This window comes from Magallana gigas, chromosome 10, assembly GCF_963853765.1.
Source record: "Magallana gigas chromosome 10, xbMagGiga1.1, whole genome shotgun sequence".
NCBI classification, from domain to species: Eukaryota; Metazoa; Mollusca; class Bivalvia; order Ostreida; family Ostreidae; genus Magallana; species Magallana gigas.
The window spans coordinates 28800963-28822055 of NC_088862.1; the positions used below are offsets into that span (position 1 = coordinate 28800963).

General features: G+C 35.8%; 2 protein-coding genes across 6 annotated transcripts; one reads left to right on the top strand and one right to left on the bottom strand.

The window, feature by feature from the left end:
- The first annotated feature begins 3031 nt into the window (after nucleotides 1-3031).
- Nucleotides 3032-21086, top strand: LOC105341406 (E3 ubiquitin-protein ligase TRIM71). Of its 4 annotated transcripts, none has more exons than XM_011447935.4 (2): nucleotides 3032-3359; nucleotides 18869-21086. In XM_011447935.4, the coding sequence occupies exon 2, from the start codon at nucleotides 18869-18871 to the stop codon at nucleotides 20600-20602; it is 1734 nt and encodes a 577-aa protein (XP_011446237.3). In that variant the 5' UTR covers nucleotides 3032-3359; the 3' UTR covers nucleotides 20603-21086. The 4 variants fall into 4 exon arrangements, with proteins under 4 accessions (XP_011446237.3, XP_034310296.2, XP_065928806.1 ...); XM_034454405.2 differs by lacking the exon at nucleotides 18869-21086 and adding an exon at nucleotides 5043-6917 and having other exon boundaries at nucleotides 3055-3359; XM_066072734.1 differs by lacking the exon at nucleotides 3032-3359 and adding an exon at nucleotides 8004-8050.
- On the bottom strand, nucleotides 12377-18121 carry LOC136272314 (uncharacterized). 2 transcript variants are annotated; one of them, XM_066073741.1, is made up of 2 exons: nucleotides 17405-18121; nucleotides 12377-12832 (listed from the first exon to the last, which is right to left on the bottom strand). In XM_066073741.1, the coding sequence occupies exons 1-2, from the start codon at nucleotides 17610-17612 to the stop codon at nucleotides 12702-12704; spliced, it is 339 nt and encodes a 112-aa protein (XP_065929813.1). In that variant the 5' UTR covers nucleotides 17613-18121; the 3' UTR covers nucleotides 12377-12701. The 2 variants fall into 2 exon arrangements, 1 of the variants encoding a protein (XP_065929813.1); XR_010710299.1 differs by lacking the exon at nucleotides 12377-12832 and adding an exon at nucleotides 13610-14120.
- Nucleotides 21087-21093: the final 7 nt, after the last annotated feature.

Consider the following 21093-nt stretch of genomic DNA (forward strand, 5'->3'; position numbering starts at 1 on the left):
TGGGAGGGGGTCATCCGAGTGATAATATAATTTCCAAGGAAGGGGGGGGGTGTTCCAGGCGGTTTTAATCGTCGCTCCATTAAACACAGATCGCTATCATCAGCACCGCTCCGATGGACACAGATTGCCGTTATAAAATTCTTTATAATTTTTTGGGGGTTTCAAAATTATTGTAGGGATGAGCGCAGTCTCTGTATCTTAATATGTGCATAAACTAATTAAAGTATGTTTGTTTCCTATTATAAATTAATCGGTGAAAAATATCTCTCTCTCTCTCTCTCTCCCTCTCTCTCTCTCTTCTCTCTCTCTCTCTCTCTCTCTCTCTCTCTCTCTCTCTCTCTCTCTCTCTCTCTCTCTCTCTCTCTCTCTCTCTCTCTCTCTCTCTCTCTCTCTCTCTCTCTCTCTCTCTCTCTCTCTCTCAGTTCATCCGGTTATTAAACAAAATAAAGATAATGAACCAAAAATGCATGATTTAATTTAATAATCGGTTTAAGGTTTGTATTTTTTTTTTTCAATTTTCATTATTTCTAACTCTAACTCTAGATCTGCTAGATACATGTTAAAGATGAAAAGACTCTCAACTGCCTTTGTTATATCTGGCAGGATATTACTGCTTTGTTTGTCTATACATAGTTTTGTTCGTTTGTGTATATCTAATTAGAGTCTATTGTTTGTCCAACTTAAGAAAACCCCTGCAACTAACACAGAATATACAAGATATACACAACAGTTGTGTCGTGTGCCCAGGTGCATGTTTGTGTATATCTAATTAAAGTCTATTGTTTGTCCAACTTAAGAAAACCCCTGGAACTAACACAGAATATACAAGATATACACAACAGGTGTGTCGTGTGCCCAGGTGCACGTCAGGGTTTCTAAAGGCGTTAAATCTTAGTATGTACGAGTATACGATAAGTCTAGTGAATAAAAGTTAATTTACATTTGTAATTCATTTTCAAAGTATTATTTCCTAGCTCTGGGTTTCAAAGATGTTACGTCTACAAATTAACGATACATGTATGTAAGAGTAAAATCTTGAGGCTAATTAATTAATGTACCGGTGATCATAAATAGGGGTTGATTAGTTAAATATATGTATAAGGGTAAATATGTCAAATATACCCGGCCTGGCACATCATACAATTGTATGTACAAGTCATTTGCAATTGCCATATACAGTAAATACGTCACCGGTAATTGGTAATTTTGTTTGTTATAGAATTGATAGTTTAAAAATCATGTACATACAATTACATGTAAATATTTAAACAAATTGGAACGGCGCCGCGATCATGAAAACCGGGAAATTGCGGGATATTGAACAAATACCCTAATAGTATCAATGCATTTAATAAAAGAAATGATTTCATTTTCTTTCTTACATTTTTATAGCTATAAATTTAGGTGAACGTATATCTACTCGGTTTAAATTTATTAACTAAGAAAGCCTACTATAGTGAACCTAACGGTTTCCACTTAGGTATAATATATTTTTGTTCACTGAAGACCAAGTTCCGTATTTCATTCTAAATACATGCATGCATGTAATTTATAAATTAGATATAATTGATTGTTACAAACTGAATGGTTTGTCAAAATCTTTTCAAGTAAACACATTCAATACAGTGATTTAATATCCACTGATATATAGGATATAAAATCGCTCAGACATATGTAAGTTGCCGTGGCGTAGAGGAAGTGTGGTGATGCTAGTAAACTAAGGGTCCCGGGATCAATTATCGCCGTGGCCGGTTTTTTTGTGTTTTTTTTTTTCATTTTTCTTTCTAGAACAAAACCCGTTTTAATACCTTTTCTTTCATAAAGTTAATAATTTTGTTGGAAATTAAGCACAATATTGAATTAAAATATTTTTAATGGCTTAAAGGTGGCTTAAAGGTAGCTTAAAGGTGGCTTAAAGGTGGCTTAAAGAAGTTTGGACATTAAGGACCTATAAGTTGTCCTTAAAGGTGGCTTAAAGATAGTCTTTAAGCTGCCTTTAAGCCATCTTTACGCTTTCTTTAAGCCACCTTTAAGCAACACATATAATTTAAAGGTGGCTTAAAGATCGTCTTTAAGCTACCTTTAAACACCTTTAAGCTATCTTTAAGGAGGACTTAAAGATGGTCATTCATCCTGTGGTTCAAGAAATGTTACATTTTTATTCTCAAATCTACAAGATTACAGGAAATCCCCTCAACTGCTACATATATGAACAGGAAATAGCAACAGGCATTCTTGTTTCAAACAGAATTCAAAGTATTTCAGTTCAGAACAAACAGAATACATTTCATAGTTATTATTTCATAGGAAACGTTTAAATAAATAATACAGCTCATTGCTAATACCGGTATTGTAGAGCAGTTTTCCCCTCATAAAAAATGCAATAGAGTAGCCTTGTCCCCAGGGGAAGAGTTACTACATAGAAGTTTTTTTCTCTCCATAGTTAGTTTACACCCTCACGATTTTGGTTCAGATTTTAAAAAAAAATATTAACGAACACCCAGTAAAGATTAAAATCAATGTTTGTACACCCAACGATTGTTAACGGAATTATATAATGATAATCAATTGATAACATCACGGCATGATTAAAGTTAATTTAGTTCTTCATGGTATGATAAGGAATGCTTTATATTCAAAATTGGAAACATAAGATAATATAAAAAATCCAATAATTATAGCGTTTCTAACAAAGGACAACATTTCATCCATTTTATTGAATTAAGCTAAGAAATGAGCGTTATGATATTTGATTTGTCCGCGCCCCGACCGTAATAACCACCGAATAATAATCCTTATCACTTACATAATTTTTAACAATTATACGATTGAATATTGAATTATTGATATTTTATATCATTTTAATTTCGTATTATTATGCAAACCCTGCTTGTACTCCAACATGGGTTCTTTCGATACAAATATCACCATTCTCTCACCAGAGTTCATGCTACATCAGCTTTGCCTACCTCTCATTAATTGATTACCTCTTTTCTCATATACTTAAGGATTCTGATAGCTGTTTTTAAAGATTGAAAATGGGTTCTTATCTAGCCAAAAAGTGCCGCCTAAAAATCACAATCAAACGTAATGATAATAGGATAATAAAATTAGGATTTTTATCACTATGTGCATCAACTACCGTCAATATTCCACCAGAGTTCATTTGCTCAGAAGCCAATCTTTCTACATGAGGCCTCGACGGGAGGATTGGTTCATACAGACAGAGCGAAACACCGTGCCCTATTAAAAAAAATCGTATTTACAAACAATGTGCCGAATACCATTAGCCAATTTGACTTTCCATTTGCTCTTCCCTAGATACATCAACTTGTGCATTGGTTCATTCAGGTTAAACAGTAAGTAGAATCAACAAATGAATTTGATAATTTGCATTGAAAAGGGATTCATTTTTTTAGTATTATGAGTTGAGCATTATATTCAAACGGGACCTGGGCTAATTTAGTATATCTTGATACGTTTTATGGTAGATTTTAAAACGCTTCGACCATACTGATAGGTCAATAATATCCCTTATCACTTTTATTTATATACATTATTGAATCATTGACATTTTTACGTCATTTTCATTTTTTATATAATTATGCAAACCCAGTTTGCGCCCCAACAGTAAGTTATTTTGACACACGTCTCACACGTGTGTTGCTCACGGGTGACTAAAATCAACAAACACGTATCATTGGTGAAACGTTACAGATTTTATTCGTAATGGTATCACTAACTTTGCTATCAAAGTGATTTTTTTGGTCCACTCCGTTCCCATAAATCCTTGGCAGATGTGATGCTGCGGCGCTATCTAGCGAATAATTTTACTTTCACCCATTTGCAAATTCACGAAACAATGGGTTACATACACGCTACGGCATAACCATACAACTTGAAGTCGTGCTGACTGGCGAATCTTGGAACAGAGTTTTACGTATACGAATGAGGATAAACATGTACAGGATAAACATGTACAGGATAAACATGTACAGTAACGTAGAGAAAGCACACCACTTTATAGCTGCTGTTTGATTCCATTTTATTTCTTCACTGTTTTCAAAGTGAATATTTGCATACCTAAATCAGAAGCACACTTGAGAACCAGGCTTTCAGTATATTTAGTATGATTTAGTCCCAAATTATACTTAAAACAAATTAAGATTTGGATGATTTCCGTAATTGGAACATTTGATTAGATATTTAGGACCCCGTGAGTCACTCAGGTGACTTATTGCAATTGGTTTTTGTAAGTTGTTGTCCGTCGTCTTGCGTCAGGTGTTAACAATTGAACACTTTTTATCTTTTTAAAATTAAATGAGCAATTCTTTTCAAAATTAAGTATGATACATCTTTTGGGCAAGGAGAACATAAATTGTGAGAAAAACTAAACTCATGTACACTAGGAATCTTTTTACAAAAATTGTAAATTTCATGTCCCCCAGATATGGATTTTGGTTTAAAGGAGGGGTTTGAAATGGTCATGTAGCATACTGCACACTATATTTAAAAATTTTGTACTCCCAAACATCTATAAGTAAAACTGAATTCATTATTATGTAGACCAGGGAACCTACTACATTTTGGCTTTAGGGTGGGGTCAAAATGTTCAAATAGTGTGAATGTTTATAATAGGGTCGGGTGGAGTGTAAAATATGTATAAAATAAAAACATATTGTTACATATTATAATGAAAGTGATAGAACATAAATACTAGCCATCTTAAGTTTGTCTATAAAAATATACACGTTAAACCTTTCTTGAAAGTTAACAAGTATGGAAAAATTATTTCCTATCAGAGTCTTAACCTTTTCAATATTTAGTCATGCACTCTATTATATTAATTTTTTTTATACTTCAAAATAAAACTTAATACATGAAAATATACGAGAATCCTCGACAAGTCTGTTATAGGCTATGGTATTCAAATGACCGTTGGCCTCTTGTTTATTGAAGTTAAGGTCAAATGAGCTGATTTATTCTCAAAAGAAGTTAAATAATTCATTAGAACTTAACATATTAAAAATCGATACTTTTAGATGGCATATTCGAAATCACAAGTACCTGACACAGCTCAGCACTATTTGGTTTGTGGCATCAAAGACTGTGAAAAGAACTGTCTGTTTTACTGCAATCCTTGTCACCAACCTATGTGTGAACAATGCAGGGACGAACATCAGAAGAGTCCAGAAACCAAGAACCATGAATTGGTCCCTTACCGGCACCGCAGAGATCATCTTCCAGTAGAGAAATGCAGAGATCATCCCACTAAGGATCTAGACATTCTCTGTGACCAATGCAGTGTGCCTTTATGCTCCAAGTGTTCTACAATGCCTGTCCACAAGGGACATTCCTTTACCGACTTGGAGACCATATATACAGAAAATTTTGCAGCATGTCGTCAAGAAATCCAAAATATTCGAGCTTACTTCATCCCCATGGCAAAAGATTTGCAAAATGAAATAAAAATAGATGCCACAAAAATAAAGACAATCATGGATGGCATAAGATCATCAATGATGGATGAAGCCAAGTCTCTCAAGACACTGGTGGACGAAGTGACATCAGATAATATAGATCAAGTCAACAAAATGGAAGAGTCACTAAAGGAGATGCTTCAGAGTCAAGACAAAACATACGAAGATTACATATCTTACCTTAAAGACCTTGTTAATCAGTTCTATGGATACCTGTCTTCTACTCATTTTCAAAATAATGCCATCATTTTCCCACTTTCTGAATACTTTAAAATCCGACCCATACCAGATACCACCAAACCAGTCCCTCCAGTATTTACAGCTGGACGATACAGCAAGGAGATGGTTGCCAAAGTACTGGGCAAAGTAACAGTTTCTAAGACTAAACCAGAAACCAGAAAAGTAAAAGCCATGGAGACTGCTTCTAAACACTTGAAACCTACAAGGCTACAGGGAAGAGAGAAATATGGCGTGAAACAGAGACTGTCTTCCTCTGTCACCAAGGTTAGGGAGTACACAGTACCAGGTGTTGACGGAGTACACCATATATCACAAGGCAAATCAAGCTCACTCTGGGTCAGTGATTATTGTAGTAACATTGTCCAAACAGATCTACAGGGCAATCAGCTGCAAAAGATAAAAACCAGTGGTGGAAGATATGTAGGGAACCTAACAGTCACACAGGAAGGGGATGTTATCTATGCAGACAAAGTCAACAAAGTCATCAATAGGATAACACCGGATAAAACCATCACTGAATTCATTAAAACGGGAGACTGGACGCCACTCAGCATACACTCCTCCCATATCAATGGGGACATACTGGTGGGGATGATAAAGGAAGGAAAGGGTAAAGTCACCAGGTACAAGACAGGGAAAGAAATACAGAACATAGAGAGGGACAACAAAGGACAGGAATTGTATAGTTATCCACACTACATCACAGAAAATATTAATGGTGATATCTGTACATCCGATTCAATCAAACAGGCTGTAGTGGTGGTGAATAAATCAGGACAACACAGGTTCTCCTACACAGGCCAGGGGTCAGTGTCTTATCCCCGAGGAGTGTGTACTGATCGCCTTGGACACATACTGGTGTGTGATATTCACAGTAACACAGTTGATCTTTTGGAACATGACGGTCAGTTCTTGTGTGTACTTCTCACAAAACAACAAGGAGTGTTGTCTCCCTGCAGTGTATGTGTGGACGATGAGCAAAATCTTTATGTTGGACAATGGAAAACCAACACCGTGACAGTGTACAAGTATCTACAGTGATAATGCAATGTTACACTAACAACATGATGATACTGTTTACATGAACTACTGTAGGAGGTTTTACTGTGAAGATATTTACCATCAGATCTACATATAATTTTAATATATGATTTGTTTGGTTGTAAACAATTATTCATTAAAATAGAATGATCCATATATCTTACATTTCAATTTTGGAACCAACTAAACCTATAGATTTATTAAGAATATGTTTTTGGCAGCATCCAATAATGCTTTCCAATAGAGTATAGATCCCGTAGTGCTATGTCAAAAATGGCAAGAACCATACTTTACTGCCATATTGATCGGTTATTCCAATTTTAAGATTATTTTCCATGCATGAACGAACATTAATTGAAAGTTTAGAGGAAATTAGAGAATAATATTATATATATATATATATATATATATATATATATATATATATATATATATATATATATATATATATATATATATATATATATATATATATAAACATATCAAAAAATAGAACCAGGACAATAATCATTGTAACTCGGTTTTAGAGGTATTCAGACTCACAAATTAAAGTTAATTGGTCATCCGACACATAACAACCCGACTTAATAATGTTAAATTTTGCATTCACGATAATGATTTTATAGCATTTTTTATAGCAATAATCCAGTTTTCTGGATTTAATAGTTTGGAGAAAAACTAATTGCAGGGTACAAAGTCGATATATCTAGAAAATGATGCCGTATACTAATTCGGGCTGCGTAAGAAGAATTTAATGTTTGTTTATATTATAAAAATGATAAATATGTCGTAAATATAACTAATGTTGTGGCCTTTTTAGCTCACCTGAGCTGAAAGCCCAAGTGAGCTTTTCTGATCACATTTTGTCTGTCGTCCGTCCATCCGTCCGTCTGTCTGTCTGCCTGTCTGTATACTTTTCACATTTTCAACATCTTCTCCAGAACCAAACTTGGCACAAAGCAACCTTAGGCAAAGGGAATTTTAAGTTATGAAAAATTAGGATCACGCCCTTTTACATGGGGAGATGATTAAAATAATTGAAAATTTTCCTCAATTTTTCAAAAATCTTTTTCTAAAGAACCATTTGGCCAGGAAATCTGAAACTTATGGGGAAGCATCCTCAGAATGTTTGAATTTAAAGTTGTGAAAATCACGACCCCCGTGGGTAGGATGGGGCCACAATGGGGGTCAAATCTTTACATAGGAATATATAGTGTAATTCTTTAAATATTTTCTTTTCAGAAACCAATAAGAAAGGATAGCTGAAACTTATTCGGAAGCATCCTCAGGTAGTATAGATTCAGGGTTGTGAAAATCGTGACCCCCTAGGTTAGAGTGGGGCCACGATGGTGGTCAAATTTTTACATAGGAATATATAGAGTAAATCATTAAAAATCTTTTCAGAAAATCTGAATATTCAGAAACATCCACAGGTAGTGTGTACGTAGATTAAGAGTTGAGAAAATCATGACCCCCGGGTGTTGCGTGGGCCACAATTGGGAGTCAAATATTTACATATGAATATATATAGTAAATCTTTAAAAATCTTCTTCTCAGAAACCAATCAGCCATGATAACTGAAACTTATGTGGAAGCATCCTCAGGTAGTGTAGATTCAGATTTGTGAAAATCATGACCCCCGGGGGTAGGGTGTGGCCACAATAGAGGATCAAATGTTTACGTAGGAATATAAAGAGTAAATCATTTAAACTCTTTTTCTCAGAAACCAATCAGCTAGGAAAGCTGAAACTTATATGGAAGCATCCTCAGGAAGTTTAGATTCAAAGTTGTGAAAATTATGACCCCCTGTGGTAGGGTTTGGCCACAATGGGGGTCGAATTTTTACATAGGAATATATAGATTAAAGTATTCAGAATTTTTCTCAAAAACCAGTTGGACCAAAAAGCTGAGACCTGTGCGGAAGCATAGTAGGAGAAATTCAAATGAGTCCAAATCATGACCCCTGGGGGTAGGATGGGGCTGCAAGAGGGGTGGGGGCGCAAATTTTAAAATAGGAATATGTAGAGAGATCTTTAAAAATCTTCTAAAAAGCCATTTGCTTAGAAAAGCTGTAACTTTAGTGAAAGCAACTTAAGATAGTGTAGATTAAAGTTCGTTAAAATAAAAAACTTGAGGAGTCGGGTGGTGCCACATTGTGGATCTAATTGTACAAAGGAAAACATTTTAATTATTCACAAAAACTGAAATGTTATCACATATGGTTTTATCAATATTCAGGCATTTTGGCATAATGCTTATTCTTGAAAATTGTTTAGACTTTCGCACCTGGGCGATTCTTTGGTCTTACAATATACGAAAATATAAATGCAATATTATAAATACATGTAAGGCACTACAAACAACAAAATCATACAAAACCGCCCGAAAACGTTTGAAATTAAAAAATTACATTACTTCTATAAAAAAAAACCATAGCATGTTTGGCCTTGTAAGGGGTTAGCAATCCCAAAGAAGATAAACAAACAACAGTACTCTTAGACAGAAATTAATCCATATTAAAAGTAATAAAGGGATATAGGATATTATATTTAAGAACTTTTACAGTGTTTGGATGAGACACTTAAAATGAAATTTAAGGTAATGGTCCATACCATGCTTTGAAAATATAAAGATTACAGATTTCTTCACATGACTATAACTGAGCATATGTCCTTTCAATATAAGTGTTAAAACATAACAAAAGATATAAAGATGTTCTATTCGTATACATAAGACAGTTATTAAAATAACTCACTTATTTCGATGTATATGTTGATCTCCCGCCGTGGTTCATTCTATTCCCTTCCTGAGGATGTTTCCACACAAAATTTAGCCATTTTGACCAAATGGTTTTTGAGATTTAAAAGATTTTCTCTCTACATGTATATTTCTTTCCTCATTTGTGGCCCACATTATCCCTGGGGATCATGAATTGAGTATAGTTCACACAATTTTAGCGTTCTTGGACAATCAATCGACTTTTAAGAGCAAACAAGTTCTTTTATAATTTAAAATTATCTCCCCTTCAAACAGAACTTGGCCCCATATTTCAACAATGCTGAATCTCTTTCACCCAAGGCCTGGGCTAAAAAAAATTTACTTTGCTTTCAAAACTAGTAACTGTCTTCATAAATTTAACAGGAATATCACCATATCTATGATGAATTCATGATTTGATGTAAAACGGCAAATGATATATCTGAATCGCGTCTGCGCATGTGAATTTGATATTAATTCAAGATATTTTTTTGAATTTTTTGGGGGGATAAATCATGCATATATTTTTCGGTTCTTGATGATGATTCAAATGAATATTACCCGAGTGAAGCTGTTTATACACATACATTAAACTCAGAGAGTCTCAAAACAAACAGTTGATCAATATTCGTGCACTTTATATGACGTTTTAACAATTTTTATATTATTAACCTCAGTATCACTAGTAAAACAGACTGCATCTATGTAAAGGATATAACCAGTTTCAATCATTTTAGTGCGGCATCGTTAGAAGTGTTTGATTAGATTTGAGTCACGTGATCTAAATGTGTAAATAGTAGGGTAGAAGGGTCGCTCTATAGTAAAGTGTAAAAAGAATTGACTTAAGTGATTACGACCCAAATGAAAAAACAAATAAATACATATTAAAACGATATCAACTCAGTGTTCCTCCAGAAAATGAAATTGATTGATTAAAACTTCTTTGCTGAAGGAAGAATAAACTTTTGTGTTTATATCACAATATAATGAATATTATTTAATTAAAATTGCAGCTAATCATTAAGACCTGTATGTGAAATTTGAAATTGATAAGTAGTTGTTTACAATTGTTAGTATATCAGGGAGAGATTAAAGTCTATTTTTATTAACAATCAGGAAGATAAATACAGCTCTCGTTCAAATCTCTCTTACACACTTTGGCATAGACCTGCCATTTGTCAATTCTAGAGATATACCGGTATTAAAGTGTGGATTATTTAACTTAAAAATACCGTAAGTATAATAAACAGATTTCTTTTTATTTTCAAACAGAAAAAAAAATCTTATCTAAGGATAATAGCAGATATTGGTGATATTTTGATATCCGTCCACCGTTATTAATTTTCTGCTCCATGGTACTAAAAGATCGTATGTTCGGTCAAAATCGAAAACTAATGAAAATTTAGTAAACCTTTGATGCATTTCAGCGATAACAAAAACATTTTTGAATTGGGTCAACGGATAAGGAAAATATTTTTTTTAGTATTATCAGGTGATCGTGGCGTGATTTTGATATAATTTGATCATGCACCTACCGTTATGAACACTTCGGAAGCACTATTAGTTATATTCATTATAAGTTTCAGCAACTCTACAATAAATCATTAAAGTATTTGCATTTAAAGGTTATGGTTAAACAAACCTCACTTAGGTCTAAACAATCTACTTTTGATACAGGTGACTAAAAGGACATGTATTCGTCATTGATAAAATTGTTGTACTTTACGTTAGAGATTTGATTTGTAGTGTTACCACAAAGATGCTGAAAAAAGTGCATTAAGAACTACCACAATGACAAAAACATAAAGAAAGAAAATCAATAACTTCTTCCATTTATCATAAACCACTGAACTGCTTAAATAAAATGGCTTATAAGGTTTTAAAAGTAGTACAAAAACAAAGAGATTTTTTTTCATAATACGTGTACATGTATATGTATATGATGATATAAAAAGTTTTTGTACGTCTTCTATCCATGAGCCCTGGGGAATTCTTTTATTGAGATTACTTTATTGAATGTTTTACCAAACGTACATGTATGTGTAAATCCAGATATTCTGTCTAAAAAGCTATTCAGAATACTGAGTAATCAGAATGCACCAAACACAGGGCACAAAACAGACAAAACCAACATGATAAAGAAAAGACAATTCCGAATTTCATATTGCATCCCCCTTAATTTAATTTCATATTAAGTATTTTTGACAAGAAACTGTAAATGATTCAAATAAAAACATTGTATATATAAATATCTCTTAGAATTGTTGCACAAATTCGGTTTCCATTGTTTGCTATATCTTTAACTTTAACAGGTCACAAAACATGTCTACAGTCAACCAAATGACACAAAATCATTACCTTTTCTCTAAGCAGAGTTCTAAAGAGTCAGGCACATAGCATCAGGAGCCCCCCCCCCCTCCCAATTTTTCTCAAAGCAACTAAGTTTTTAAAATGAACATATAAAAAATAGAATTATCATGGAGTTGCCCCTCCCCCCCCCCCCCCCCCCCCCACTTTTATGGGAGTATGTAAAAAATTGGAATGAAAATATGAAATTGAAGAAATAGATATGCTATGCCAGCCCCCCCCCCCCCCTCCCTGATAAGGATTTTGAAGATTTTGGAAAGTTGCTTTTATTTTTACTTGTCAAGATTAGTCTGCCCCCTTTCACTACGTGCCTGAGAGTTGCAAACTATCCAGGTATGTCTTTTTCTAAACAGATCGAGACTGTAGTCGTGAACTTGTTTGGACTTGTTCGGAACACTGGAGATTAAGTAGTGGTCTAGGGGACAATTACATAGTAACAACGGCCACGGATTCTCAAATGTAGTATTCATGAATACTACATCCTAATTATCAAAGACCTTATATAAGTATATTTTCAACAACACAAGTGTTTATGAACTGATTTATTAAGTTGGCAGGTAATGTCCACAGTGGTCAAAAAATTGTTACAACAATGGGGTAGCCGACAACATGGCATACCCCCTACATCAACATTTTATGCCCTCCCTGCTGGGAAAAGTAGCACGCTGGGTTGACCGCAATCGTGCTACGGACACAATTCAACACAAAATTTGATAATATATTTGTATTACATAATTTAGATTTTCTTTACTCAAATGTCTTATTAGTCCATATAATATATCTATATACATCAACATCAACCACAACAAACTCACTTCATACTAAGATCAGTTGGATGGTTAAATTGAAGGTGACAATTACGCCTTCTCGACCACTGTGACGTAGCAGTAACCCAAAGGGAGCTGCTATCCAGGTCACCATCATCGGACCATTTACCCAGCTATCTGCTGAAAAGAGAAAGCAAAAAAACCAAACGGCAGCAAACTATTTCATAACCTTAACTGGATAAACTTAAGGTACATGCACTATGTCCTTAAAATTTGTAAAAAAAACAAAACATACCACAATACATGTAAAACAAGGGTTGGGTTGGGCGGGTATTTAGATATTTTAAAAATATTTTGGGCTCACAAATTACCAACCTTTCTTTCCACTGCTGTATGAAAAAGGGGAGATAATCGGGAAATAAAGTGCCTAAATACCAAACCCTATGCGATCGGATAATAAAATCCCGGACACATTATGTAGATATAAAATGAAGATGATTATTGCGGGGGAGAGCTTTGATAACGGCGCATATTACGAGACAAGCTCAAATATGCGCTATTATCAAAGACCTTATATAAGTATATTTTCAACAACACAAGTGTTTATGAACTGATTTATTAAGTTGGCAGGTAATGTCCACAGTGGTCAAAAAATTGTTACAACAATGGGGTAGCCGACAACATGGCATACCCCCTACATCAACATTTTATGCCCTCCCTGCTGGGAAAAGTAGCACGCTGGGTTGACCGCAATCGTGCTACGGACACAATTCAACACAAAATTTGATAATATATTTGTATTACATAATTTAGATTTTCTTTACTCAAATGTCTTATTAGTCCATATATTATATCTATATACATCAACATCAACCACAACAAACTCACTACATACTAAGATCAGTTGGATGGTTAAATTGAAGGTGACAATTACGCCACATGGGCACCTTTCCCCAGACCCGACAGATGTACACCATCCCGGCTGTACAGTTGTTTAGGTTTTCCTAAAAACTGTGTATGCCTAAGAAGCCTCCCCCCACAACCTAGGATTTCTTTGGCTGCTGCCCTGTTGACCCTGTTTCGTGACTGCTCCATCGCCCTGACGTTTTTTGAGTAACGCCATGCTACCCTGGGCAGCAAGAACGACCAAACGAGTTTTGTGTTCGGGAAGACAGAAGCAAGTAAACGTAAATCCCACCTTACCCTATCTAACAACTTTTGGGTTTTTACTTGCCCTATGTCATTGGCACCACAATGGATAACTATAAAATTAGGTGGATTCTCAAACTGGGCCAACCATCTGAGCTTGCAGGAAGATCAACAAATCGCAACCCCCCATAGCCCTGCCACCAAATGTCGATCCCTTTTGTCTGGAGTCCTAAGCCCTGTCCCCCTGGCCTGCTTAATGCTGCAATTCCTGCATTTCTTACAATGGAGGATCCCACTATCCAGACTGAACATCTTAGCCCTGCAAAATTTATTTGGAACATGTAAGTGGAGACCTGATATAAGTTTGAAATGCACTTGACTTCCATCTCCCTGCAAGCTTTATTTCCTCATCTGATAAACCTTTCTCAGCTGCAGCAGTGGCTGCACCTATCCTAAAGGAATGGGTTGTATATAACTTACTATTATAACCCAACACTGCCAAAGCTTTACCCATTACTGCTGAAAACTGATACCTAGTAATTGGTTTGTCATCAAAATGACAATACAGTGGGCCTGATATTTTTGGACGAATTTGCATGTAATCAATCATACAATGCACTGGACATGTAATGCCTGCATGACTATTTAATACAATTGTTACCCCCTTGTTGAACTGATCAGTCTTGGAATGCCTTAACACTATTTGTAAATTCTTATCTTTAATCTTGACATCTTGAATCCCTAATATAACTTCTGAATTGTTACCTTTTGATAAAGTCAGTTCCCCAACTCTTAGAAATGCAAAAAATGTTAAGGTATAGGCAGACGAAAACAAAATGGCTTCATACTTGTTATGGCATATGCTAGTCAGCACCCTAATCAGTTGAGCAAGCATGTGCTCAGTCAAGGGTAATCTACCGTCCACCCTATTTCTAAGACGCTTAAAACCCTGAAGGAGTTTTGCTACGATAAACCTATTTGTATTATCCATTAAACCTTCAATCTTGCATTTGTACCCAATAGCAGATATGTAAGCTCTTGCTGTTGCATCTGAATAGCCATTTAGGGACAGGTATGCTATAAAATTTACTAACTGATCAAGAGGAGGGGGCCAGGTAACTGACAACTGGGTTAGAACCCTAAACTTTTCAAATGCAGAAATTCCAGTGATGTATGTAGATGCGGTGTTAACTGCATTTGCTGCATTTAACAATCTAGTGGCCTCACTTCCAAGATCAAAGTGTGAAACCTTGCTGGAATTGGATCCGGGTCTTTTCTGGCTACAAGAGCAAGGTTCCGAAAACGCCTCCACTGCTTACGAGAAATTGCATCTGCTATACTGTTATCTAGACCAGCTATATGCTTAGCTTTAAATGTAATATTATATTTCATAACAAATAAAACCAGTTGCCTTAGCAAACACATAATTCTTGGTGACTTTGATGACTGTGAGTTCAGAATTGCAACTAAAGCCATATTATCTGTATGAAATTGCACCTTTTTCCCACTTAATGCCTCCCCCCAAACCATCACTGACAATACTATAGGCACTAGCTCTAGAAAAGTTATGTCTCTCATAATAGCCTGATTATTCCAACAACAAGGCCATTGATAATAAATCCATCTACCCCCAAAATAACATCCACATCCCAGTCCTGCTGAGCCAGCACTATCTGTAAACAACTGAAGAACCCTAGAACTAGTCCATTCCCTTTGGGGGAAATAAGCTTTTCCATTAAAATCAACCAAGAAACTTAGCCACATTGTCATATCCTGTTTAACAGCTGAATTGAGTCGAATATAAAAATCTGGATTTGAAATACCTATCATTGCATCATAAAACCTTCTGTTAAAAGCTCGGCCACCTCTGACTGCTTTGCTAAAGAAATTAAGCTTTCCTACCAACGATTCTAATGTACGAACTTTGACCTTTTTTCTAACAATGAGGGCTTCTAATAAACCTCTCAGCTCTAGAATTTTTTCCCTAGGTATCCTAATACACATTTGATCTGTGTCTATCTCTATACCTAAAAAAATTAAACAAGTGACTGGGCCTTGAGTTTTTTCAACTGCCAAAGGAATACCACATTCTGTGCAAATTGACTGAAATGAACTCATCAAATTGTAGCAATTTCCTGAACCTTTACTTCCTGCAAAAATAAAATCGTCTAAATAATGCGACAAAGTATCTAAACCTGAATTTTCAACTGTAGCCCACTCTAAAAATGTTGAAAACTTTTCAAAAATGGCACAGGATAATGAACAGCCCATTGGCAAACATTTATCATAGTAATATTTTCCTTGAAATTTAAAACCCAACAGCTCAAAGTCCCCAGGATAAATTGGAAGTAACCTAAAAGCATTTTTAATATCAACTTTGCCCAGTTCTGCACCCTGTCCCAACTCTGCAATCATATCCACAACAGAATCAAAAGATGAATATTTTACTGAACATAATTGAGGATCTATAAATGCATTGATACCAAGAGAAGGAGGGTAAGACAGATGTGTGATCATCCTCCAGCCTCCACTTGATTTTGGTACTAAACCTATTGGGGAAATGTGCATATTTGGTAGTGGTGGATTAGAAAATGGACCCATAACCCGACCTGCATCAACTTCTTTGTTAATCTTTTCTTCTAATTGATCTTTGTGCTCATTTGCTGACACGAGATTTCTAGAAAAACTACCTAACCTTGGCCCCACATAATTTAATTTAAACCCCTTTGATAAACCCTCAAGTAATTCCTTAGCAGCTTCCCTTACTGGATAGTCTTGTAAAATTCTAGAGATTTTATCAACCCTAATTGGTGAATGCCCTAGGTCCCAAATTCCTGTACCCCGAGAATTGCTGAGCTGGTCTGGTGGTGGAGAATGATTGAGGTCCCGGTTGTCTAAACCTTTGAGGAGAGCCATATCCTGATGGGCGAGGCAGGCGTTGGCTGAAATTTGACACATGTCTACGTGGATGAGCCGACATTGGACAGTTCAACATAGAATGCTCGTGCCCACATTTTATACACACATGTGAATATGAACATGGATTTCTGATGCAAAACCCTTGAAAATTGAACGCATAGCACTTATTGACACCATAGAACCCTGAAACTGGAGAAGAATTGCTAGGGCCCACCATGTACATAACCCAAAGTTCCGAGTCTACTACTGCCCATGACTTGGATGGGTCCATTGCCATTTTAAGCCTAAATTGCTCGTCGTACTGCTTCCACCCCACTGATCTCCCTGCCCCTACCCTAATGTCATGCATGTATTTCAACAAATCTTGAGTTTTGTCACTGTGCACAGCAGTAAATATACTCACATAAACTAAAAATGCATCGGTCCACTTTTCAATTGTAACAATTTTTTTGCTAGACTTTGACCTTGAACAAAGCTGACCATCATTGCCCATGACAAAAACCCTGTCACTTGCATTATCATCAGTGTTAGGATTTTTTAACAATGTAGCCAAATCAATGTATTTGCCCTGAATGATTTTCTGTCTAATTTGTGCATTAACATTGTGACCCAGCGAAAACTGCACAGAGTTTAATTGGGGCGGAATGCAACCTTCAATACACGCAACTGTTGCGAGTGCATTACCTGGAATGGGTGCAGCATCCAAGCCACCAGGGGCTCCTGGGGCTGCGTTACCATGAAGTGTCACTGGTGCCATCATTTGCGGAACTTCTTCGGAGAGACTCTCTGCCTGTGCGGACGATGTTCCCACGTCGCGGGTTTTTTCAGTTCTCTTCCTCTTATTCTTTGGCCCCTTTGTCCCCTCAGTTTGACCTTTTTTGACCTTTGGCATGTTCGCTCAAAAAATATCCCAATTATTTTAATTTAAACTTCAAATTCAATTATTAAAACGATAAACTAATTCTTTTCACAGTTAAAATATAGAATAGGTACACATATCTAGACAAATGTCCTCGTGTTAAAGGGCTGGTCTAATTGCTAGCATCCATATCCATTTAAATCTATTCCAATCAATCTAAAATTATGTCATCGAGCGAAATAAAGTAACCGCTTTAGACTTCGATACTTGTTTGCATTGATGAACTGTTATAAATATAATAAATGCTCAGAACTATTTAGATATTTTAAAAATATTTTGGGCTCACAAATTACCAACCTTTCTTTCCACTGCTGTATGAAAAAGGGGAGATAATCGGGAAATAAAGTGCCTAAATACCAAACCCTATGCGATCGGATAATAAAATCCCGGACACATTATGTAGATATAAAATGAAGATGATTATTGCGGGGGAGAGCTTTGATAACGGCGCATATTACGAGACAAGCTCAAATATGCGCTATTATATTTTTGATCCAAAAAATCTTAACACTTTTTTCAATAGTAATGCGAAAACATTATATTATATTGGTACTACATATTGCTGCAAACCTGATAAAATATAACTTTTAATTTCTTTTTATTTCGTTGGTATTGAACACTTTTTCGGAGAGTCTTATGGTAAAATAAAAAAATCGAATGTTACAGAAACATGTTCAAAAAGTCATTTTTAATAATTTGGATTTGCATTTACAAGTTGGTAAGAAGGAAAATCAGCAATGTAACTCTTAATAGCACAAGTGCCAAAGTGAACAAAATACCAATCAGCTTCAAAGAAGGTTCCGCTATACAAATACGCCACCCAAAGAACAATACTGTATCTTGTTAATAAAATATTTAAAAAGTTTTTGCTCGAGAATGAATGTAGCAGCAAAAGTATAATTTTGAATGTAAAACATACGAAATGAATATTTGTGTTAGGTTAAAAAAAATCCACATGTAAACTCAAATAAATGAGCATACATTCATAAACATATCAATTATCCAATAAAGACTACTGAAACTGTGTCAACAAGCAAACATGAGAATCCGAATCTCAGTAGTTCGATTATGATTAAGTTTCAAATTATGCCTGCGAAAAATTGAAAGTATACATGACTCCTTTTTATCACTTGCTACATGTTTTTAAATTTGATTGACTGAGCATAGTGTTTTCAAAAGAGTCAAATAATTTCATTAAAACCTCACATATTAAAAATCATTACTTATAGATGGCACTTTCGGAATCACAAATACCCGACACAGCCCAGCACTTTTTGATGTGTGGCATCGAAGACTGTGGGAGGAACTGCCACTTCTACTGCAATCCTTGTCACCAACCTATGTGTGAACACTGCAGGGATGAACATCAGAAGAGTCCAGAAACCAAGAACCATGAAGTAGTCCCTTACCGAGAACGCAAACGACAACTTCCAGTTGAGAAATGCAGAGATCACCCCACTAAGGATATAGACATTCTCTGTGATGAATGCAATGCGTCTTTATGCTCCAAGTGTTCTACGATGTCTGTCCACAAGGGGCATTCCTTTACCGACTTGGAGACAATTTATACGGAAAAATCTGCAGCATATCGTCAGGAATTCCAAAGAATTCAAGCGTACTTCATCCCCATGGCAAAAGATTTGCGTAATGAAATAAAAATAGATGCCACAAAAATAAAGACAATCATGGATGACATCAGATCATCCATGAGGGATGAAGCCAAATTTCTCAAAAAACTGGTGGATGAAGTTACATCAGATAATATAGAACAAGTCAACAAAATAGAAGAGTCACTAAAGGAGATGCTTCAGAGTCAAGACAAAACATACCAAGATTACATCTCTTATCTTGAGGACCTTGTCACAAAGTTCCAGAGCTACCTGTCCTCTACTCAACTTCAAAATAATCCCATCATTTTCCCACTTTCTGAACACTTTGAAATCCGACCCATACCAGAGACCATCAAACCAGTCCCTCCAGAATTTACAGCTGGTCAATATAGCAAGGAGGATGTTGCCAAACTGCTGGGTAGAATAGCAATTCCTGACACTAAACCAGAGGTCAGAAAAATCAAACCCATGGAGACTGCCTCTACACAGTTGAAACCTACAAGCAAACAGACGAAACAGGAGAGAAGAAAATCTGGCGTGAAACAAACACTGTCTCTGTCTTCCTCTGTCACAAAGGTCAGGGAGTACACAGTACCAGGTTTTGATGAAGTATATCATATATCACTTGGTAAATCTGGCAGACTCTGGGTCAGTGATGGTAGTGGTAACCTTGTCCAAACAGATCTACAGGGGAATCGGCTACAGAAGATACAAACAAATGATAGAAGTGAAGGCAACCACACAGTCACACAGGACGGGGATCTGATCTATAAAGACCATTCCAACAATATCATCAATAGGATAACACCGGATAATACAATCACCAAATTCATTAAAACGGGAGACTGGGTACCAATTAGCATACACTCCTCCCACATCAATGGGGACATTCTGGTGGGATTGATAAAGGAAGGAAAGGGTAGAGTCACCAGGTGCAGCAAGATAGGGAAAGATATACGGAACATAGAAAGGGACAACCAAGGACAGAAATTGTATAGTTATCCACACTACATCACAGAAAACATTAATGGTGATATCTGTACATCAGATTCACTCAAAGATGCTGTAGTGGTGGTGAATAAATCAGGACAACACAGGTTCTCCTATACAGGTCAGCGGTCAACGTTTTATCCCCAAGGAGTGTGTACTGATCGCCTCGGACACATTCTGGTGTGTGATTATTACAGTGACACAGTTGATCTTTTGGATCAGGACGGTCAGTTCTTGTGTCTACTTCTCACACAACAACAAGGGGTAGAGTATCCCTGCAGTGTGTGTGCGGATGATGAGAACAATCTTATTGTGGGACAAGGTCACTCCAACACTTTTACAGTGTTCAAGTATCTTCAGTGATGATACAATGTTACACTAACAGTATCATGAGTTGAACAGACTTTTAATCTTCACTTCAATACCTGAAGATGTTTCCAATTTATTCTAAGAGATTTTTTTGAAAACCAAAAATATTACAATTATTGTTTATCATATTCCTCTTGTAGGGTTTGGCCCATTGTTCACAAACTTGAATCCCTTCACCCAAGGATACTTTGTGCTAATTTAGTTTAAATGAAATTGACTCAATGGTTCTTTTAAAAAAAGAAGCACAAAATGTGAAAAGTTTACAGATTGAGTGACGGAAAGACAGATGGACACCTGGAAAGGGTGTTTTGAAAAGCTCACTTGAGCTTTCAGCTCATGCCTACCCATTTAATTCATCATCAACCTGACATTCATATTAAAATAAAGACATAAGTAACCCTTTTTAAAATAATTGTTTAAAATCAAACTATATAGTGTAGGAAAAAGACATGGACTCATAAAATAAAAAAATCTTGAAACACAAA

Excerpts from the sequence above, each read along its gene's own strand:
- LOC136272314 (XM_066073741.1), bottom strand. The coding sequence starts at position 17,612 with ATGCCAAAGGTCAAAAAAGGTCAAACTGAGGGGACAAAGGGGCCAAAG. Across the intron at positions 12,833-17,404 it reads GGATGCTGCACCCATTCCAG|CAGATAGCTGGGTAAATGGT; the intron begins GTAATGCACTCG and ends TTCTCTTTTCAG.
- LOC105341406 (XM_011447935.4), top strand. The coding sequence starts at position 18,869 with ATGGCACTTTCGGAATCACAAATACCCGACACAGCCCAGCACTTTTTG.